The following is a 20,125-nucleotide window of genomic DNA, read 5'->3' on the forward strand; positions in this document are numbered from 1 at the left end:
AAAGTCTCTTTTGAACTGTGTGATCTACTGTCATAATTAGCACATTTACAGTTCAGTGGGAGTTCTGATTCCCTAAAATGGTTGGAAAATTAAAACTAGAACTTGAGAATCTGATTTGAATCATATTTTTAAATGTATCACAAAGCAGAATTTGAGATGGCTATGCGAACTGAGGAAAATGATGTTATGTGTGCCCAACTGCCCATGAAATTATTTTGATCAACATAGTAGAACTTAATAAAAAATAAATAAATAAAAAGAAAAAACACCCAACTCAAAGTATTAGCTGTTTACCTTTTTTATTACTTTTTATAAATAATGATTTCCAATTTTAACAAGTCTGTTTGATTTCATATAGTTTTCTCTGCAAATACACAAAGTATTTTGCTTTTTGCTTTTCTTTTTTTCACCAAAAAGCTTGTCTGATTAGGACATCTAACAACAAAAATGGCATGGGTCTTCATAGTAAAGCTCTAAAAAGCTCTACTCAAGATCCTTCTGCCCATTGCCATCAGGAAGTACAATGCCTTTTTCTTCAGCTGCCATGGCAGCTGGCACATTATGTCAGGCTGTTAACTCATTAATGAGAAATCACATTATACATATTTCCCTCTGTCTTGTCAAGTTTAATTTCTGTGGATATACAGTATAAAGGTGCACTTAGTGTTTGATTTTGCTGGGGTTTTTTTTTTACCCACTGCAAAATTTTCCATTGCTGCTTAAAGGCAGGGTTCAAATTTAATCACAGCTCTTGGGGGGCCCCCTTACACCCACTTAGGTGTAACAACAAGCATAAATCAAAGAAGAATTATATCTTACCATTCCCCCAAGGTTACAGAGGTTGTCAGTCCCTAACATTCTTTCTAACATCTCCTTTTGTGTTTCACCTAAGAAAGAAAGTCGTTTTGGATTTGGAACATCATGAGTGAGTAAATAATGACAGACTTTTCATTTTTGGTGAACAATCCCTTTAATAATATGTATATCTATCTATCACTCTATCTACAGTATCTATATGACATTACTACTTTTTTTCTAGGTTTTTGGTTTAGTGTTAAACTGCTCAAAACATGTCATTGGACCAAGCTAACATTCCACAAAGCTGTTACTCATCACCAGAGGACCAGGAATCCCCATCATCAATAGAATCATCAGACTGGACTGTCTCATGCCCTGTCTGTTCAACCTTATGCTGCACCTTCTCATCTTTTGACTGGCTTTTGAGGATCTCTTCTTTAGTATTTACATTTGCTGTTGTTGTGTCCCCCAAATCTCTCCACTCCTCTCCAAAGACCATATCCTGGTTTAAGTGGATGGGATCATGGGCAAAGTTTTCAGTTTGGGCTGGGTTGTACGTAGCTGCCATCTCTGTTTTTCCTTCGCTACAGAAATCCTCCTTCAAACTAGAGCTAAAAAAGCTGTGAATCTCACTTTCCTTTTCCATTGACTGGAATTCATCCTCCTCTGGATTGTTCCTTTTGAAAATATCTATCATACTTGATTCTTTTTTGGTAAAGCTCTCCACAGGCCTTTCAAGATGTTCTTCAAAATTGCCAAATATTTTTTCAGTTACACTCAGCATTCTGTTTGGACTGCCCAAATTCGCAGTCTCATGCCCTGGAGAAAGTTGGCCCATGTTTCTATCCATACTGCTGTGATTGATCTCTTCTGCAGCTGGCATGCTTGTGCTTTTGTCATCAATCTGAGAAGCTTTATGGTCTTCTGTGCTCTTTTCCATTAAGTCCTTGCTGAACACTTCTTTAGGCACATCGTTGTCTGCCTTGGAGACCACACCATTAGAAAACTGACCTCCCAAGGTTAATACTTGTTCATTGTAAGTAGACGTTGCTAAAAGGGTTGGGTTCTGAAAGCACTGGCTGGCATTTGGAGACTCATCTTCTGAGCTATTGCACTCTTCCAAGTCAGAGTTGGGCATATCCGGCTGACTATGTATCTCACTCTCTAAAGAGATATTCTCCATGAGATCCATGTTGGTGTGCATGGACATGTTCTGGACATCTTCCTCTTTAATGGGTGATTCTTTGGTTATAAATGGGTCTTGAAACAGGGTCGTAGTTGATGAAACTTCAATGCAACTTTCAGGCTCTACCTGCTGGGACGTTTCAGGGAATGGCACATATGGTAATGAGGATGGATGGTTAAAACATGAAAATGGTTCCATGTTGACATTTTCTTGACTAGTATATGAATTGGTTGTTTCATCACCAACCTGGTTAGCCTGTTCTGTGTGATGAATTTGCTGCTCTTCACTCAGTTGAGGCTTCTCATTTTGCTCATCAACCTTGTAATCATGATCGTTATCTCTCAAAATATAATCTCTCTCTTCTTCATGGTTTTCCTTGAGCTCAAACCTTGCATTTTCTTTTTCCACCACCAAACTTTCATGGCATTCAGAGCCATCATGTCCACTCTGAAGAATCATATGCTCCCCATTATCTAGTGTTTGTTCTGTCTGAATAATCTCTTCTGTCACTATCTCTCCAATGGCATCCATGTCTGGTTCTTCTGAGAGATCCTCCATGGTGTTGAAGCATTCTGAGGGGTTCTCACCCCACCGGCCTCCTTCCATTCGGTCTTTCTCATCCTCACTGTCGCTAGTCATACTGACTCCAGCATGTGAGGCTTGTGGGTTAATATCTGTTTCCTCATCACTCTTATAACAAATCAAGGGATGAGGGTCTGCAAGTGTGTTCTCCTTAGTGTAGCTGTCACACTCACCAGGATCAGTTCTCAAAGAGGCAAAGATGTCTGGGGAGTCATCTTCATCACCTTTGTTTTCTTCTTCTCTCTCATATTCCTCAGACAAAGAACGGTCTTCATCTATTGTCTGATAATTGAGTTCAACTGGTGGTACAATACTTTCTAGACTTTTTTGATGATCCAGGTCCACAGTTTTTTCTCCTGTATGAGGAAGGCTTTCCTCCTGCACAGCAATGTCTCTCTCAATCACCTCAATCTCTTCATGTTCTCTTTCAGTCACAATCACATTCTCTGTTCCCTTTTTCTCCTCCTCCACCTCACTGTCAATTCCCATTTCACCCTCATCTTCCATCTCAGAGTCAAGACTCATGACTTTCATCTCATTCTCTCCCTCATCTTCTTCTTGTCTGTCCCACTCAACAATAGAGTCAATCGCTGCTTCAGTTTCACTGTTCATTAGCTCTGTCAGCTCCTCATTAATATTGCTTGCATTGTCCTGTTCATCTGCTATTTTTAAATCTTCATTTATTTCTTCCATACAGCCTAAACCACCCACAGAATATAAAGGTCCTTGCTCAAGCAAAGATGAAGCCATGTTATTGGTGTTTTCTCTGACCTGGCTGGATGTTAATCCATTATTATCACTCTCTGCATCTCCATAATCAAATGTGTGACTTTCATTAATGTTCTGTGATCTTACATCCATCTCACAGGCATCCTCTTTATTATCTTCTGCAATGATTTTATTTTCCTCCCAAGCAACCCTTGGTGCATATGAGATCTGTGCCATTTCCACAGATACTTCTGTGTCTTCATCCTTTCCTTCTTCTGAAACTACAGCAGGATCTGTGAATTGACCAGCCCAGCTTTCTGTCTCTGGAGTTTGAGAGAGGCTACTTGGTTGGTCAGTTGACACACTTATTAATGCAGGTTCATCCATTTTAGATTCAACCAACTGAGCTGCCAGAGGTTGTTTTGGTTCATCCTCTTTCTGAACTTCACTATCTTCTGGTTTGGGTTCAAGTTCTGCAGTGACACTGTCTGCAACTGTTCGGAGGAAAGTTGATGCAAGGGACATGTCATCATGGACATTCTCTGGCCTAAAATGATCTACAGACACTTCTGCAGCTGTCTCGATCTCCTCAGGGATATTAACCCTTGTCTCGTTTGTCACTGAGATTTTGGTTGGTGTTCTTTGTGGGGTCCCTCGAGTCAGGGTCCATGTTGGAGTCGCACCGGTCAGCAGAGTTTGAGATGAGGTGATTGATCTGTGACTTGTAGCCATGGTACTGCTGAAATGGCAGGAAGCAGCATTGATCTGGGAGGTTGGGTGGGTCCCAGTGGGCTTTGAGAGTGCATCTGTAACAAAAAAAATAAGATAGTGAGACAGGCTTAGTCACAGACAGAGAACAGGCTTTGTAAATCTAGACCTACTTGATCAACCTGTAATATGCCTCTCATCTCCTTCCAAACTGCCATGTTTTCTATCTTCCGTGGTACACAACAGTGATTTTCCTTTTAAAATCATGGTTAGATTTAAGGGTTTGGGTACAATATTACACATTATATGGTTATGGTTAGGTTTAGGTCTGTGGTTTGGATTGCAATTTCACCATCTCGTATTATTCTAACCACTTGTCATGAGATCGGGTTGTCCATCCTCATGAAAACTAGGATGCTGTTGGAACAATGGTGTGGCTGTAACAGATAAAGCCCCAGGCTAAAAAGATATGTGGAGATACTATGAAATAGGACAAAGACCCTTGATGTGTCTCCCAGGGGAGTTATCAGAATACACACTTGTCCTGATCTGTGAGTGAGCAGTAATGTAGATGTATTGATCTTCATTATCTTTCCCTGGTCTGCATTACTGGAAACTGGAGCCATCTGCTACACTGACCAATGGGACTAGCACAGGAAGCTAGTTTTACAGGCTTAGACAGATACCTCACTATGCACTCAACTCACAAAGTACTAATCATTTGTGCAGTAAACCAGCCCATAGCATAGCAATATGCAAGTGGAAAGGGTTTTGTGTTCAAATGTGTCATTTCTATAGGGTGAATTTTCTGTTTAAGGTAGTCTACAATGTAAGCTGCTATTAACTTGTGCATCATCTGAAATAATTAATGATGGCTTTTGTCAATGTTATATATTATTTGTTATTACAAACAACATTGTTTCTTTTCAGAAAGCAGTTGATGTGTTTTGCAAAGTCTTCACGGATTTGAACCCTCAATATTTGAGAAAAAGGAATATGAAACACCTTCTAGCTGTGATTTAGGGGACTGAGAAAACAGCAAGACACGGCGCAATGGTCAAAGATGTCCATCCAGCACATGTTTTCATGGAAAACCTTTTTTTTTTTTTTTTTTTTAAACAGTGTAGACAGACACAAAACATATTTGGTGTGAACAGCCCCATAGAATGTTACCTAAAAGGAAAGCAGAGTTGGTCTTGTTTAATGTTGGTCTTTTGGTTCTTGGGCCCTCACTGTCCAGCAAAGCTCTGAAAAAGGTAAAAGAACAACTGTTAGTGTTTTGCATGATCTTTAACATGTGGGTTGGACTAAAAGAAATGGAGTCAGGCCCTTACTGTAGTCCTGTGCCTGGTTGTGTTGTTATGCAAACAGTATGTCAAATTTGTCATTGTAAGGCCTTCTGCAGCTATTAGGCTGGCATCAATTCCTTTACTACACAAAGCATGAAACAATTGCAAGGGTTGGACTTTACAGACCTACACACTTTTTGTGTGACAGGTATCATTCCAAATGAAGGTATTCCAAGTAGTTTATTTATTTATTCATTTTACAATGACATTCGTATAAAACCATGCCTTTTTGATCTATTCAGTTTTTTATTTTAATTTTGTTCTTGTTTCTCTATTACAATTTCTAATAACTAAATATACAGTATTTAATCCCAACTGCTGTTACGATTCTCTGTTGTTTGCCCTGTGTTTAGCCTCTGTCATCTGTTTCCCCCTGGACTACACTTCCCATGATTCCCTGCCCTGATCGCTACCAGCTGTTCCTTATTGTTTTCACCTGTCTTCTGTTACCTCATTTATCCTCATGTATTTAATGCCCTGTTGTCTGTTTATTCCTTGTCGGTTGTTACATGTTTCTGCTCCAGACTATGCTCTGGTTTCCGTCCTGTTTATTATAGTTTGTTTTGTTTCCTGGTTATTTGTCTTGCCCTATTCTGCATTTATCCTGTTTTATATTTTGTTTTAATTTCATTAAAGCATGCTGCACTTAGATCCTCCTCTTGTGACCTCCTTCCTTGCAACAACTGCATCCTTGACAAGGACCTGTGAATGTAACGCAGTGCAACTTCACTTGTCACATGAAGCGCCTTGAAATGAGCAACATCTAAATTGCTTTTGCAAAAATTTATTTTGGTTTGCTCTTGACAGAAATAAAATAGAAACACTGATCTGAAGGGTGTTATTGAATTAATTACCATCCCTCCTAATTTCTGCCCCTTCTCCAGCAAATGGATCAGGGTCAGTGCTGGGTGGGAAATGGAGAGGGTCTAGTATGATTGACTGATCTAAAGTTACCCCTCTCAGGGTGGCTCAGATGCCCTTTCAGAACCAGTGATGCATGAAAATATTAGTTGTGCCTCCATAAATTACAAATCCCACATTACATAGAGTGCTTCAGTCTGCCATACTATTGGGGATGTAAAAAGGACATTTTGAAATCAAATGAATGTCCCTAAGAGTCAGCCAGAGAAGACAATATTTTTTAAAAATATTTTAACATTAAAGGTATATTGCGGGTTCAATACAAGTTAAGCTCAAATGACAGCATTTGTGACATGTTAATTACCACAAAAACAACAACAACAACAACAACAAAACAAAAACAAAACAAAAAAAATCACTTGAATTCTGGGTTACTGTGATACAATGGAAGTGAATGGGGCCAATCCCAAAAGTATAGCCACAAGACGTAAACAAAATGTATGTTAACATGATTTTAGTGCAATAAAAAATATTTTAAACCTTTTTTGTGTGAAGTTATAGCCAATTTTACAACTTCGGGCCATGAAGATGTAATGTCAACAAATCCTGAAATTACTGTAAAAATTCTGATTTAAACAGCTTTACAGCTCAAATAATACACGTTTTAACAGAAGAATTATTGCCAGTGCTTTTATAAAATTACAAGCATTACATTTCTGCCTTTAAACCCTCTAAAAAAATTTTTTTTAAAAAAGGAGGGACAAGTCTAAATATATTTTTGTAGTAATCAACATTATGCCACAAATGCTGTCGACTGAGCTTAACTTGTATTGTAGGGTGTTATTGGTGGTTTCCGGGTAGTTGCTATGTGGTTGCAAGGGTAATCGGAGTGGTTTTTAGCGTGTTGCTATGTGGTTGCTAGGATATTCTGAGAGGTTTCTAGGGCATTGCTATGTGGTTGCTAAAGTGTTCTGGGTGGATGATTGGTGGTTACTTACTGACGCGAGTAAAAAGAGCCAACCCCAAAGTTGCTATGATATTCTGGTCTTTACATAAGAGCCCACTTTCAGTTTAAGTCTATGGGATTTTTTCACTGGGCAACAATCAAAAGTCTGACAGATTAGAAATATAATAGCATATCTCCCCACACAAGTCACTTAATTTTAGATATTATTCATGTCTGTAGCACAAACCCTCTAGGAGGTGTTACAGCGAAGTTTAATACTTAGGGGTTAGGCGTTTCTTTAAATCTTTAACCAATCATTTAAGCAATAATGATGTTTTGTTGATGGTGATTATGATGTTGAGAACATAGACGTACCTGTACGTGGCCACCTCCAGTCCAAGAGAGATCTTCACCTGCAGCAGGTTTTGTTTGTCCTCCATCAGGCTGTTTATCTGTTGTCCCAGTCTGTCTTTCTCCACCTCCAGAGCATCTACTTGAGCCTGCACAAAGACATGAGAAAGGCTTTCTTAAAAACTTTAATTCAAGTGAGGAAAAAAAAAAAAAAGCTTTAGAGAGATGAAATTAATGTGTGCTGTAACCAAGTGTTTTTCCCTGGTTCTGTTATAAGTTTTGTTTAATTAGAAACCATGGAAAGCATACTGTAGCTCCAAGATTTGTCCTTGAACTACTAAGAGCCAAAGCTGATCTCTTTTGTGTTTAGAAAACTAATTTTAGTTCTTCCTTCATTCATTGTTACTGCATCATTATACAATATTACATTTTAAGAATTGATATATTCATACCTGGAAATGTTGACGCTCCTGTCTGTGTTCTTCTCTCTGTCGTCCTTCATGCTTCTGCAGCATCTCTCTCTTAGTCTTAATACTCTCCAGCTCCTTGGCCAGATGCTTAACCTGATGCTGGTTCTCTCTCTTCTCCTGGTGAATCTTTGCCATGTTAGCTTTGGCCTGATTTAGACTTTCCTCCAGGCGTCCAACCTGTCTCTGATAGTTTGTGGTTGCCTCCTGCCATGCTTCAGCTGCTCTATGGCTGTACTCCTGTCCCAGGTCTAGGATGCTGGGAATTTGTGTGGGCTGAGGGGCCATTAAGACTTGTTTTGTCTGTTGCAGAGAGGCCTGTAAGGTTTCCATGTTCTCCTGGTGGACTTGCACCTGTAGCAGAAGCTCGCTTTCAAGATGGGCAACCTTCTCTCTAAGCCAAATCTGAGCTCTCTGCTCCTCTTCTAGCTCCTTTTTACTCTCTGCAAGTCTTCTCTGCACTTCACCCTGTGCCATTTTCTCTTTCTGTCTTCGAATGCCCACCTTTTCCATATCTTCAATCAAGTTCTCCACCTCCAGCTCTGCATGGTATTTCTCCCTCCAGGCCTCCTCCATCATCCTCCTGGCCTGTCTAAGTGCTTCCTCTTGTGCTCTGCGCTGGCCTGATGAATCACTGCTCTTCTTGAGAGTGTGGATCTCTTCTCGTAGTAGGTTGTTTTCCTCTTCCAGAAGCTTCACACGGCCTAAGTATGATTCAAGACGCTGGTTCAGCTCCAGCATCTGATACTTTTCCTCCCAAAAACAGGTGACAGGCTGTCGGACACCGAGAAACTCCATCTCAGAGTGTTGTGAACTGTTGTTTAAGTCACAATAAACCTGTGCACAGAGGCTGTGAGGGGCTGTAGGTCTTTGTGGCTGCTAAGTGAGTATAAGGTGAGGGTGAGGTCTGGCCCATAGACCCAGTGGCTGAATGGACAGGGCAGAGAAAGACACTCCTTACATAGACAATGAGGAAAGGGGGAGGGCGGTGGAGTGAAAACAAGGGGTTGGGAGGACAGAATGGGAGAGAAAGCAGTGATGTAATTTGGGAGGTTAACGCTAACACTGCTGGATCACTCTCATAAAATATAATTGAGAGAATTTGAGGTAATCGAGACAAAACGCTACATGTGTAGGTGAAAGAAATGTATGTGCCTCTTGTTATTAAAAATGTGGAAGCCTTAAAGGTATATTTCAGGTTCAATACAAGTGAAGCTCAATTGACAGTATTTGTGGCATAATGTTGATTACCACAAAAATGAATGTCGGTTCGTCCTTCCTTTTCTTTAAGAAAAAAAAAGAAGAAGCAAAAATCAGTTACTGTGAGGAACTTACAATGGAAGTGAATGAGGCCAATTTTTGGAGGGTTTAAAAGCAGAATGTGAAGCTTATACTTTTATAAAAGCACTTACATTAATAATTCATATGTTAAAACTCATGCATTATTTGAGCTGTAAAGTTGTTTAAATGGTCATTTTTACATTCAGTCATTCTAGGGTTTGTTGACATTACATCGTCATGCAATGAAGTTGTAAAAATGGCTATAACTTTACACAGAAAAGGATATTAAGTGAATTCATCACACTAAAATCATGTTAACACACATGCTGTTTATGTCTTTTGGCTATACTTTTGAAAGAGTATTTTGTCCCCCATTCATTTTCATTGTAAGTACCTCACTGGATCCTAGATTTGCTTTTTTTTTTTAAAGATATGGAGGTGCAAGTCAAAATTATTTTTTGTGGTAATCAATATTATGCCACAAATGCTGTCGATTGAGCTTAACTTGTACAAAACCCAGAATATTCCTTTAAATAAGATCAAGGATATGTGTTTGTTTCGCTGTTCATTATGGTTATTTTTTACATCCTGTTGCGGTAACTTTCTGCCCCCTCTTGTGGCAAGATGATGACATTATATCAGACCAAAATGGTTTATTAGACATACTATACTTAAGTTGCATATCAAGGATGATATAATTTGGATAATTATTTTAAAACATAATTGTGTGCTTATTTTATTTTTTATTTTTTTATTCTTTGTATGAAAAAAACAAAAAAACAACAACAACAAACAAAAAAACAAAAAAACAACACCTAACCTAAATGCAATGATTTGCAATGATGCAACAGAAAACATTTACATTATAAGGTTAAATGTCCATGACACTAAGCATATTTTCACTGAAATTATTTATTCTCAACAAGTAAGTTGGAACTGATTAGTATCCTACCTCTGATCTAGTCTGGTTATTTTGTACTCACTGAAAACAACTGCAATTTATATGCATACTGTATATATAAAAAAGTGATTTCATTGCAGGAATATAATAGCTGCAACACTGTAGTAGCCTAACTTCCTCTGTCAACAAAAAATACAAAAGATCATATGTCATAATCGAACAGGACTAAACACAATTTTGAAAGACCTTCCTTTTCAATACATCCCTTCCCTCTTTCACTTAAAAATGAGAACTAAGTGAAAACAATGATGGCAATTTTGCAATGAAAATACATCTCCACATAACGTAACTGTTGGTTAGAATTTGAGTAAGTCAATCATAACTATTAATACATACTGTATACTATTAGAAGTCCTAGGTAGTAATGGATAACATGTAATCTGGATTACGTAATAAAATAACAAAAATCAAGTACTTGTAATTAGATTAAATTACATTTTAACATACTCGTAATCAGATTACAGTTACTTTTTGTGGATTACATGATTACATATTAATCAAGCAAAGGTAGTAAATTGTTCATAATTTATTGATCCCTGTTTGTCTTCTTTTTAAATAATTAAAATTTTCCCTTCTAAATTGCACACACAGACCTTATACAAGCCACCAGCCATAATTACACTGAAGATGGATCAGTTTTAGTTTCGTGAATTGTACCAGTACCAGATTTCACTTAAAAAGTAATCTACCCAGCACAGACTATTAGATTAAAAATGTGGATATTTCAGTTTTTAGAGCACTTAAAAACTACCAAATCTAACACTACTGTTGAAGCCATTCCTATTTTACATGATATTGTTATTCAACTCAATTTACATAACTAATCACATTTTACATGAATTGAACAATTGAAATTAATTTACACAGCTAAAACTAAAGCAGTGTACATGATGTAAAATTGCTCAAATCAGGCACTTCCTTGTGAATACATATGCATAAGTGACAGTGTTACATGTTCTGCTTTCTGTCAACTGTTATTACTGACTGACTGACTGGATTAGTTACTGTTTCCTGTCTGATTACGATGATACATGATACAACAGAGCTCTGTGGACTGTGAGCTAGAAGAATGGAAGAAGACGTGTGCTATTCAACAGTCACCTTTAATGCATCTGACAATGAAAAACATGAGGGTAAGTTCAGTTTCTTTTTCATTTGGTCAACACTAAAGACAGCCTGAGTCAAGTGCCTGGCCAAAGAACTCAGTGATGATGTGTAAAGGTTTCCCATTACATACTGAACACACAGCCTCTATATTAATAGCCCTGATATTTAACCACACCTGTGTAGTTATCTTGTTTGCTTGAAGAAATTTCAGAGTAGTTTTTCTCTTATTGGATGTATGAAGTTGAATGGATATATTTTTGACTATGTGTCTTTTTTTGTTGTTGAAAAAAAAAACAAACAAAAAAAAAAAACAGTACCACAATCAAAGGAGTCTGTATTGTATGCCGAGGTGAAAAGAAAGACAACTTCTGAGATGCCAGGTTAGAGATCCGTCCCATAAAAACTTGTGTTAAATTGTTAATTTTCTTTCAAAAAATTACTCAACACATCTGAGAAAGACTGAAGCTGATATTATTGGTCAATGCCAATATGAACCTGAAGAGGGATAAGTTACTCTTTTCAGTCTTGATTTGTCAAACGTGGCTGTGTACTTTCTGTCATATGTTGCACTGTTGGAATCATATTAGCCTCATTCTCTTTCAGAAAAGGAAGTGGTCATCCCAATCTCTCCATCTTACAGAAAAGCTACAGTGTGTCTGGGGTTGCTCTGTTTCCTCCTGTTATCAGCATTAACAGCTATCAGCATATTCAGTGAGGACAACTACAACTCAGAAATTAACCAATACAAATGCTTACATTTGTACTTTTTATATACTTAAATGGATAGTTCACCCAAAAATGAAAATTCTGTCATCATTTACTCACCCTCATGCTATTCCAAACCCATATGACTTTCTTTCTTTCTTCTGTGGAACATAAAAAGAGATGTTGGGCAGAATGTTAGCTTCAGACACCATTTACTTTCACTGGATCTTTTTTCTCTTTCTCCATAGAATGCAAGTGAATGGGGATTGAAATAATAAATAAAATAAAATCGCTATACAAATAAAATGACTTGACTTGAAGCTGTCATTCTGCCAATATCTCCTTTTGTGTTTTACGAAAGAAAGTCACTGGGTAGAATAACATGAAGGTATCAAAAATGTGAAATACTTGTGTTACTAAAGAGTAAAATGTGTTTCATTAACACTGGAAATTTTGTCCTGTGTCAGATGAAATTTGCACAATTTCATGGTTTTGGCAATGCTATCTAATAGTGTAATGCCCTACAACAACACTGTAAGGCCTAAGTGTATGGAATCACTGCACAATAGGCTAAAAACAATCCACAGTAAATGTAGAACTTTACATTTGTCTAATAATTTGTATTAATTTCTTTGTAGACTACATTCATATGTCGCAATACAACACAATTCTGGTAAGAATTAGGCTCTAAACATATTTTGCTACTCAGATGTCTCCATATGACTTGTAGAGCTCAGGGCAGCATCTTAAACAAAGGAAATCACTTTATACAGGTCCAGTTTACTAAAGAGAGAGCAGCTAACCAGGAGTTACTGGCAGACAAGGCAGCACTAAACAACATCCTGGACTTCATTTCCAAACAAAGCACTTTTTTAGTGAATGAGTACTGTCAGTCTACTGGGAATGGTGAACGTTTTTTCATTGATTATGTTTGTTTGCTTAATAAGCATGATTTTGCATTTAGAAATGTAATGTGTTTTCTGCAAATCAATTAAGCTAATTTGCACTGCAGGGGTCCAGTGTAAACCCTGTCCTCAAAACTGGATTCAAAATGGCTCCAACTGTTACTACTTCCACTTACAAGATGATCCTTCTTGGAGAACTTGGTGGAATAGTGAAGAATTCTGCCAGAGGTTTGGAGCTCATCTGGCCATAATAGACAATATGGAGGAACAGGTCAGTCCGCTGAAGGGACTCACTACTTGAGCTCATCTGATGAAAATACAATAACATAAATTCTTTTTCTTTTGTATCCTTCTTTTGCTGCCCTGAATACCCTAAAAAAAAAAAAAAAAAAAAAAGGTTGAGAACACTGGTACTTTGAAATTCTTGTCAAAAAGCAATATTTGCTGTAAAATGTAATACATATAATTCAGATAAGTGCAAGACATTACATTACTGTGATAAAGCATAGTAAAGCATTGATTAGACAATACAAAAAGTGGCTTTATATGTCAATTTGGTTTATTTCCAAATTGAATATAAGCCCATCAATGGCCTACACTGAAGAAGAAGAAAAAAAAAAAAATTTGGAGGTGAAGTAAAAATATCAGAAATAATTATTTTCTACATTGAAAAAGTTAGTTTGAGCTTGAACATGAAAATATTAAGTAAATTCTACATTAAAAAGTGTACAAATGAATGCTCTAGCTTATAATTTGATATTATTTATGATTGAAAGTTATCTTCACAATGTGTCATCATGTACCAACCCTAAATTATAAAACCTTGTCATAAGTATTTGCTAATTTGAGAAATTTTCACTGGTAAATAAAATACAAAACTGGTGTTCCCAGTATGCACTGGGCTTGAATAATTAATAAGTGTGCATGGTTTCACTGTTTACAAGTTTATTTACACCGTTTGTATTGTTAATTTCATTGTTACATTTGGTAACTTCTTCTGTGCAATCTGAACTTCATTTTCTACTCAAAATTACCCATTCATGATCAAAAAAATTATTTGTTGATTGTCACAGTCATCGTGTTTTGTGCACCAAGTGTTGAGGTTTGCATGCTCTTTAACTTGTTTGAATCACCAGTAATGCATGGTGATGTTGTCTCATAAACTACTTGGCATGCTTTAAAATTCCTGTGAAAGGCTTTTCTGTGTGTCACGTGGTACATGATTAATTGTGTTTGGAAGGAAAGTTCAAAACGTGATGTTCTAATTTTACTACGTTTATTTAAGTACCATTTATATCATATTTGTAAGTAAAAGTTGCTGCATTTAATAACATGTTAAAGGTGCTGTAAGCGATTTTAGCCATTCTAGAATTTCCATAAACTGACCCATTGGATTAGCCACGCCCCTCTTTCCAAAACCCTGCAAACCAACTGAGCTTTATTGAGACTGACCCACAGCAAAATAATGAACTGTAAAAAACTAATGAACAAAATGCCATAAAAATGCCATTAAGACTCAATTTCCAGAAACTACAATACTATGAGAATGTGCAAAATGACTGGCATGCTGAAAGCATCAGAGATTTTACACCATCAAGATTTACTTCAAAAAATTGTGTGCAAAAACTCGCAAAATAAAAATGAAGTAAATCGTACTAATCGTTTTATTTTTTGGTGTACAGTCCACAGCAATCCATTTAGCAATTGAGTGCATTCCTTCTGTGATATTTTTGTTGGTCTTTGTACACGTTTCAGACGGACACTTCTGGAGCGTCTCACTGTGGTTACGTTGCGTTTCACTGGTTTTTAGCATCTCTACCCAAAAAACAGTGTTTTTGGTTGCTGTGTCATGTTAAATGTAGTTTGAAACTACATTTATATCGAGACCCCTGCATTCTGAAGCGCTGTCCAGCTGTCTTTGAACAGCTGTCGTTTTTTGTCTGTACAGATGTGCGTTGCTTGTATTACAGCTGGAGCTGTGCAGACAGTCCCCTGCTGACTATAAAATGCAAAAACATGAAGGTGGTACTGTGAGCTTGAATTGCTCCGTTGGTAGGAAAATGCCTTATTATGGAATGTACGTATGGTCAAGAGGCATTATTAATTGTGTTACATTTTTAAAGCTGAAGTATGTAATTGCTGCGACACAAAATGTTTTCAAAACAGCTTTCTGAACACGCCCCTCATCTGCTGCCATTCAAATAGTCAGATAGTCCCTAAGCGGGTCGTTCAAAACAAACATCAATTTGAATGAAAACACTGAAAAAGTTACATCACTTTAATGTGTTATTTTTTTTAAACAATTAATCACCATTAACTTGTTAAACCGACAACCTTAAAAATAACACATTTTTTTCTCTTAAAATTCAGGAATTCATCAATAAGCACATTAAGCCCTACTTTGACCAGTATCACGGGTACTGGATTGGACTTCATGAAAAATCTGAACAGCCAAAGATTTGGGTCTGGACCAGTGGCGCTAAGCTTGAGGGAGGGTAAGAACAAAAATAATGACGCGAAAATAAATAAATAAATAAATAAATAAATAAATATATATATATATATATATATATATATATTTTCTAAAAGATTTCAAACATTACTGTTTTTAAACTGTATTTTCCTTTCAGTTTCTGGATTGATGCTCCCTCACAATCTGATAACAATTGTGTCCTGTCAATGGTAAACAACTCCACTTTGAACAGCTGGCATGCAGAGCGGTGTCTCATGTTTAACAGATGGATCTGCAAAATGACAGTTTTAACATGGCCAAACTTTCTTCAAGCCCAGATGAACCACAGCAACCTTTCAACATTTTGAAAACTAACCCGTGCAAAAGATAACCCTTTAAAAAACAAATTGTAATTTTAATTTTTAGGGTAAAGTTCCAAGAATGACAAGATACATACTCAAAATAAGTTTTGCTGTTGGACTTACTAAGAAAAGTACTAGCTCTGTCTAGTTGAAGCAATTCAGGGAGAACTCATATATGCTCACATTAGCTTCATAATGAATGTCAGAAGAAAAAAAATCATTAAAACATTTGACATGATGGAATAAACAATACAGCGACACATTTCTCTATGATAATCTTGATCTCTAGTCAATATCTTATTTTTGATTGTGAATAATGTTGATAATACACACATTACAGAACAGACCAATAACAACATCTTTAGAAATCTAAAGACACATCATTTCATATCACCTGTGAGTCTCAGTCTTAAAAGATTCACAATGATTTGTAAGAATAAATATGAACGAATAGTCCAAAACTCAACAACAGTTACTTTTTAGAATAACAGCAGCCCAGATTCTTAAAGCGACAGTTGACCCAAAAAGAAAACTTGTCATCATTCAACACTGACTGCCACCGTTGTAATGAATTTGGTACCATTTGAATTTACTCTTTGCTTTTCTTTTTCTTTGGCACAGACTCCTCAAAATTCTCTACCACATCTCTTTGTTTCTTTTTCTTGTTCTTCTTCGGCTTTTTCTCCTGTCCTTCTGTTTCCGTGTCTATATTCAGTCGTACTGTGCTAGTGTCCTCTGTTATTGTCGTCACAACACTGGTGGAGTTTTCCACATCAATGGATGGAGATGTTTCATGGTGGTTCATGGAGGCTTTCTTTCTTCTCTTTTTCTTCTTGGAGGCACTGTCAGAAGTTTGTTTATTCTCAGAACTGTCCTTCTGTGATTGTTTGTCACGGCTGTCTGTGGAATCCTCACTGATCACATCTGTGTCAGCTGTCACTCCCTCCTCAGCTACAGCAACCATCTCTGATTGTTTCTTCTTTTTCTTCTTCTTCTTCTTGGGGATACTGTCATTCATCAGTTGGTGTAAAGCTTCTTCCTCTGTCCTCTGTTGCTGTGGTCTCTCAGTTGAGTGTGTGGACATCTTATTTACTGCTATGCTGCAGTCCCCATTCACCTCTTCTGGTAAGGCATTCTTTTTTTTGCGATTTTTCTTTTTCTTAGGCTCAGTATCTGCCATCGTATCCTCGTTTATTGAGGCAGGCAGCCCATTAGAGTTTTTATTCTTTTTGGGTTTGCTGTCAACAATTTCATTACGTCCAAGGATATGTCTTGTGGTCTGACCATAATGGATATCATTCTCTGAGGGTTTCTCTTTGCTTTTTGATTTCTTGCATTTTGTTTTCTCTGTAATATCAGGACTTCCCTCAGTGTTTGGATCGGAGACAACTGTTTTGCTTTGAGGTGTCTTTGAAGTTTGGTTCTTTTTACCATACTTAATCATGAACTCTTGTTCCTGCTGCTCAAGACGGGCCAGTTTGGCACTCAAAGTGAGCCCATGTCTTGCCCCTCTGTTCACCAAAAAAAAAAAAAAAAAATGCAATAACAAAAAGACACAAAAATGTTATAATATCTATAATTCTTCATTTTACTGTCCAACTTAAATTCTCTTAATAATAAAAATGCTACATGCTCATTTCTTTACATTCTTTGTCAGCAATATCTTGTCAGGGGAATTTTATCATTTTACTAACATGTATTACAATAAGGATGCTGTGGAATGTAATTTATTATAGTGTACATTTTTAAGAGATCAAACTTACTTGTGTGCTGTTCGTCCTCCACAAGCTTTAAGCAAGTCTTCATCTGATAACCTGAAGACAAACAGACAGATTAGTTAGTTATTTCACGCCATGCCGGCTTCCATGGCTATTTTCATGGCGAAAAACAAGGGTTTTTTTTTTTACAGGTAGAGTGATTAAAAACTTATATAAGGTTTTAAAATGTTATTTTCAATAAGAACTCTAAAACTGATTCAGTATTAACAGACAGATTAGAAACAGACAGTTTGGTTGGCTGAGAGAATGAATTAACTCAACTAAACAGTAACTTACAATAAGACTTGAATGATCAGGTACTTGTTTAGTGCACGATATTCCATGCCCAATAACATTTAATGAATTTACAGGAATGTGTCGGCGTTTTGAAAAATGTTGGCAGCTCTTACTTTGTAGCGCTGGAGAGGTCCAGTTTCTGGTCCTCATCTTCAGAACTACTGCTGCTATCATCTGAATCAGAGGTCTTGTCCGGCTGCTCTTCACCTGAGAGCAGAGTGGCTGACTAAGACAGGAAAAATAAGACCTTAAAACAATTGCACAAAGGGCAAGACACATCCAGAAACAACTCAACTGGTAGAATAACATGAGAGACATGCTTCTCTGAAAACAACTGGTTCGGATGAAGGAATATTAAAGGAGTATTCCAGGTTTAAAACAAGTTAAGCTCAAACGACAGCATTTGTGGCATAATACTGATTACCACAAAAAATTATTCTGACTTGCCCCTCCTTTAAAGAAAAAAAATAAAAATTCTGGGTTACAGTGAGTCACTTACAATGGAAGTGAATGGGGCCAATCCATAAATGTTAAAATTCGCACTTTTTCAATAGTATTGCCACAAGACATAAACAATACATGTGTTAACATGATTTTAGTGTGATAAAATCACTCACTTATCTTTTCTGTGTAAAGTTAAAGCCAATTTTACAACTTGCCATGATGATGTAATGTCAACAAATCATGACTGTAAAAATGATGATTTAAACAACTTTACAGCTCAAATAATACACAAGTTTTAACATAAGAATTAATGTAAGTGCTTTTATAAAATTATAAGCTTCACATTTCTGTCTTTAAACCCTCCAAAAATTGGCCCCATTCACTTCCATTGTAAGTGCCTCACTGTAACCTCAATTTTTGCTTTTTTTAAAGAAAGGAGGGACAAGTCAAAATTATTTTTTGTGGTAATCAACATTATGCCACAAATTCTGTCGAATGAGCTTAACTTGTACTGAACCCAGAATACTCCTTTAATGCCCCATTAATGTTAGTTCATGTGGTATTTTTTTCATTATTTTGATATTTGTACAGTGGAGTTTGCAGTTTGGTACCTTCACAAACCGTCCATAGAGCATGGACTTGGCTTGCTGAGCCTTGCGTGGCTTCTTGTTGGAGATCAATCCATCACTGTCATCGTCTGCCTTCACCAACACACCATCCTGATCCACAATGATACAACAGAACTTCATGTTTACTGATGCAGTAAAAATATCTAATGAGGAGAAATAATGTTTTGGTAACTGTAAAAATGCATAGCTTAAATCCACTTTCTCACATTACTTACCTGCCCTGTTTCCACAACCAGATTAGAGGATGCTTTGTTAAAAACATGGTCCCACCAGTGGAAAGTAAACTGTTCACCTTCATTATGGCCAATCTGAAACAAACAGTACAATAAACTTATGATATCTTTAAGAGCAGTAGAACATCAAATGAATTAGCTCCAGTGCTAGATATGTATAACTTGTACTGTCAAGCAGTGACAGTTGTCCTGCGGGGTGACATTATGCTAAACTTCATCAAGACCATTTTAAACAGTATATTTCTTATTCTTGCAAGCAGTTTTTATGATTTCATACTAATTATGAGATTTAAAGAGAATTTAATTGAGACTAAAACTGCAAACTTAAAAAAAAAAAAAAAAAAATAATGAAAAATGTGATGACCATGTTATCTGTCAAGTACCCACATGTTGTACTTTTGGCAGACATCTACACCAAGAGGGAATATACAGTATATACAACTCACCCCTCCTTTGCCACACTTAATTTTGACTTTAACAGCTTCTGAGATGCCATTCTCTGTCCTGCCCAGACCTTTACCTACAACACATCAATAGAAACACAATATATGAATGACTTACATCTATTTGTAAGTTCTGGTTAAATACAGACATATTACGGACAGTGCATTGCGATGTATAAAGCTGCCCGCATTCTGCAATCTGTACGGAGTTCACCTTTTTCCCATCCATGGCGCAGAAGCTGCTGCTCCGCGAATTCTAGTCCGGTGGCACTTTTGTCTTGTACCGACTCTGCCATGACTCTGAATGACTTCTTCAGAATAACAGCATCTGCATGAGTGAAGCCATTAGACGCAGTTTAGACTCCAGACACATAACTGTTTTAAACACAAAGCTCTATCACACGAATTTCTGAGCAATTTTGTATCTGTTAAATAACTGTTGGTGCATTTAAAACACAAGCAATATTCTCATGTTCCTACCAGAAGGATGAGGGGAAAATAGCGATTATTTCTACCACGCGTTCAGCATGGGAGCAGACATGACACCGGCCCGAAAAGGCAGCTACGGAAAACGAAAGGGGTCTGAGTTCTCG

The 20,125-nt window shown here is 37.0% G+C and overlaps 3 protein-coding genes across 4 annotated transcripts; 1 reads left to right on the forward strand and 2 right to left on the reverse strand.

Annotated features, from left to right (window-relative positions):
* Positions 1 to 290: 290 nt before the first annotated feature.
* On the reverse strand, positions 291 to 8,862 carry LOC127454632 (nestin-like). The gene is made up of 4 exons (XM_051721967.1): positions 7,942 to 8,862; positions 7,514 to 7,638; positions 5,156 to 5,229; positions 291 to 4,080 (listed from the first exon to the last, which is right to left on the reverse strand). The coding sequence occupies exons 1-4, from the start codon at positions 8,752 to 8,754 to the stop codon at positions 1,106 to 1,108; spliced, it is 3,987 nt and encodes a 1,328-aa protein (XP_051577927.1). The 5' UTR covers positions 8,755 to 8,862; the 3' UTR covers positions 291 to 1,105.
* Positions 8,863 to 11,167: 2,305 nt separating this feature from the next.
* On the forward strand, positions 11,168 to 15,991 carry LOC127454645 (C-type lectin domain family 9 member A). 2 transcript variants are annotated; one of them, XM_051721995.1, is made up of 8 exons: positions 11,168 to 11,331; positions 11,620 to 11,685; positions 11,909 to 12,016; positions 12,649 to 12,683; positions 12,784 to 12,916; positions 13,023 to 13,186; positions 15,286 to 15,410; positions 15,546 to 15,991. In XM_051721995.1, exons 1-8 carry the CDS (start codon positions 11,268 to 11,270, stop codon positions 15,733 to 15,735), a joined length of 885 nt encoding a protein of 294 aa, XP_051577955.1. In that variant the 5' UTR covers positions 11,168 to 11,267; the 3' UTR covers positions 15,736 to 15,991. The 2 variants fall into 2 exon arrangements, with proteins under 2 accessions (XP_051577955.1, XP_051577956.1); XM_051721996.1 differs by lacking the exon at positions 11,620 to 11,685 and having other exon boundaries at positions 11,176 to 11,331.
* Positions 15,992 to 16,139: 148 nt separating this feature from the next.
* Positions 16,140 to 20,125, reverse strand: gpatch4 (G patch domain containing 4). Its single transcript, XM_051721990.1, has 8 exons — positions 20,013 to 20,125; positions 19,747 to 19,860; positions 19,536 to 19,609; positions 19,072 to 19,164; positions 18,839 to 18,946; positions 17,897 to 18,009; positions 17,493 to 17,543; positions 16,140 to 17,240 (listed from the first exon to the last, which is right to left on the reverse strand). The coding sequence occupies exons 2-8, from the start codon at positions 19,826 to 19,828 to the stop codon at positions 16,319 to 16,321; spliced, it is 1,443 nt and encodes a 480-aa protein (XP_051577950.1). The 5' UTR covers positions 19,829 to 19,860; positions 20,013 to 20,125; the 3' UTR covers positions 16,140 to 16,318.

The sequence above is a fragment of the Myxocyprinus asiaticus genome, chromosome 16 (assembly GCF_019703515.2).
Source record: "Myxocyprinus asiaticus isolate MX2 ecotype Aquarium Trade chromosome 16, UBuf_Myxa_2, whole genome shotgun sequence".
NCBI lineage: Eukaryota > Metazoa > Chordata > Actinopteri > Cypriniformes > Catostomidae > Myxocyprinus > Myxocyprinus asiaticus.

Bases quoted from the DNA above. Each gene is read 5' to 3' on its own strand.
- LOC127454632 (XM_051721967.1), bottom strand. From the start codon at position 8,754: ATGGAGTTTCTCGGTGTCCGACAGCCTGTCACCTGTTTTTGGGAGGAA. The intron at 5,230-7,513 runs GTACGTCTATGT...TACCTTTTTCAG, and splicing joins CTGGAGGTGGCCACGTACAG to AGCTTTGCTGGACAGTGAGG. The intron at 4,081-5,155 runs GTAACATTCTAT...TTTTTGTTACAG, and splicing joins CAACTCTGCTTTCCTTTTAG to ATGCACTCTCAAAGCCCACT.
- LOC127454645 (XM_051721995.1), top strand. From the start codon at position 11,268: ATGGAAGAAGACGTGTGCTATTCAACAGTCACCTTTAATGCATCTGAC. The intron at 11,332-11,619 runs GTAAGTTCAGTT...AAAAAAAAACAG, and splicing joins TGACAATGAAAAACATGAGG to TACCACAATCAAAGGAGTCT. The intron at 15,411-15,545 runs GTAAGAACAAAA...TTTTCCTTTCAG, and splicing joins GGCGCTAAGCTTGAGGGAGG to TTTCTGGATTGATGCTCCCT.
- gpatch4 (XM_051721990.1), bottom strand. From the start codon at position 19,828: ATGGCAGAGTCGGTACAAGACAAAAGTGCCACCGGACTAGAATTCGCG. The intron at 19,165-19,535 runs GTGAGTTGTATA...TGTTTGTTTCAG, and splicing joins TTAAGTGTGGCAAAGGAGGG to ATTGGCCATAATGAAGGTGA. The intron at 18,010-18,838 runs GTACCAAACTGC...TTCCTGTCTTAG, and splicing joins TCTATGGACGGTTTGTGAAG to TCAGCCACTCTGCTCTCAGG.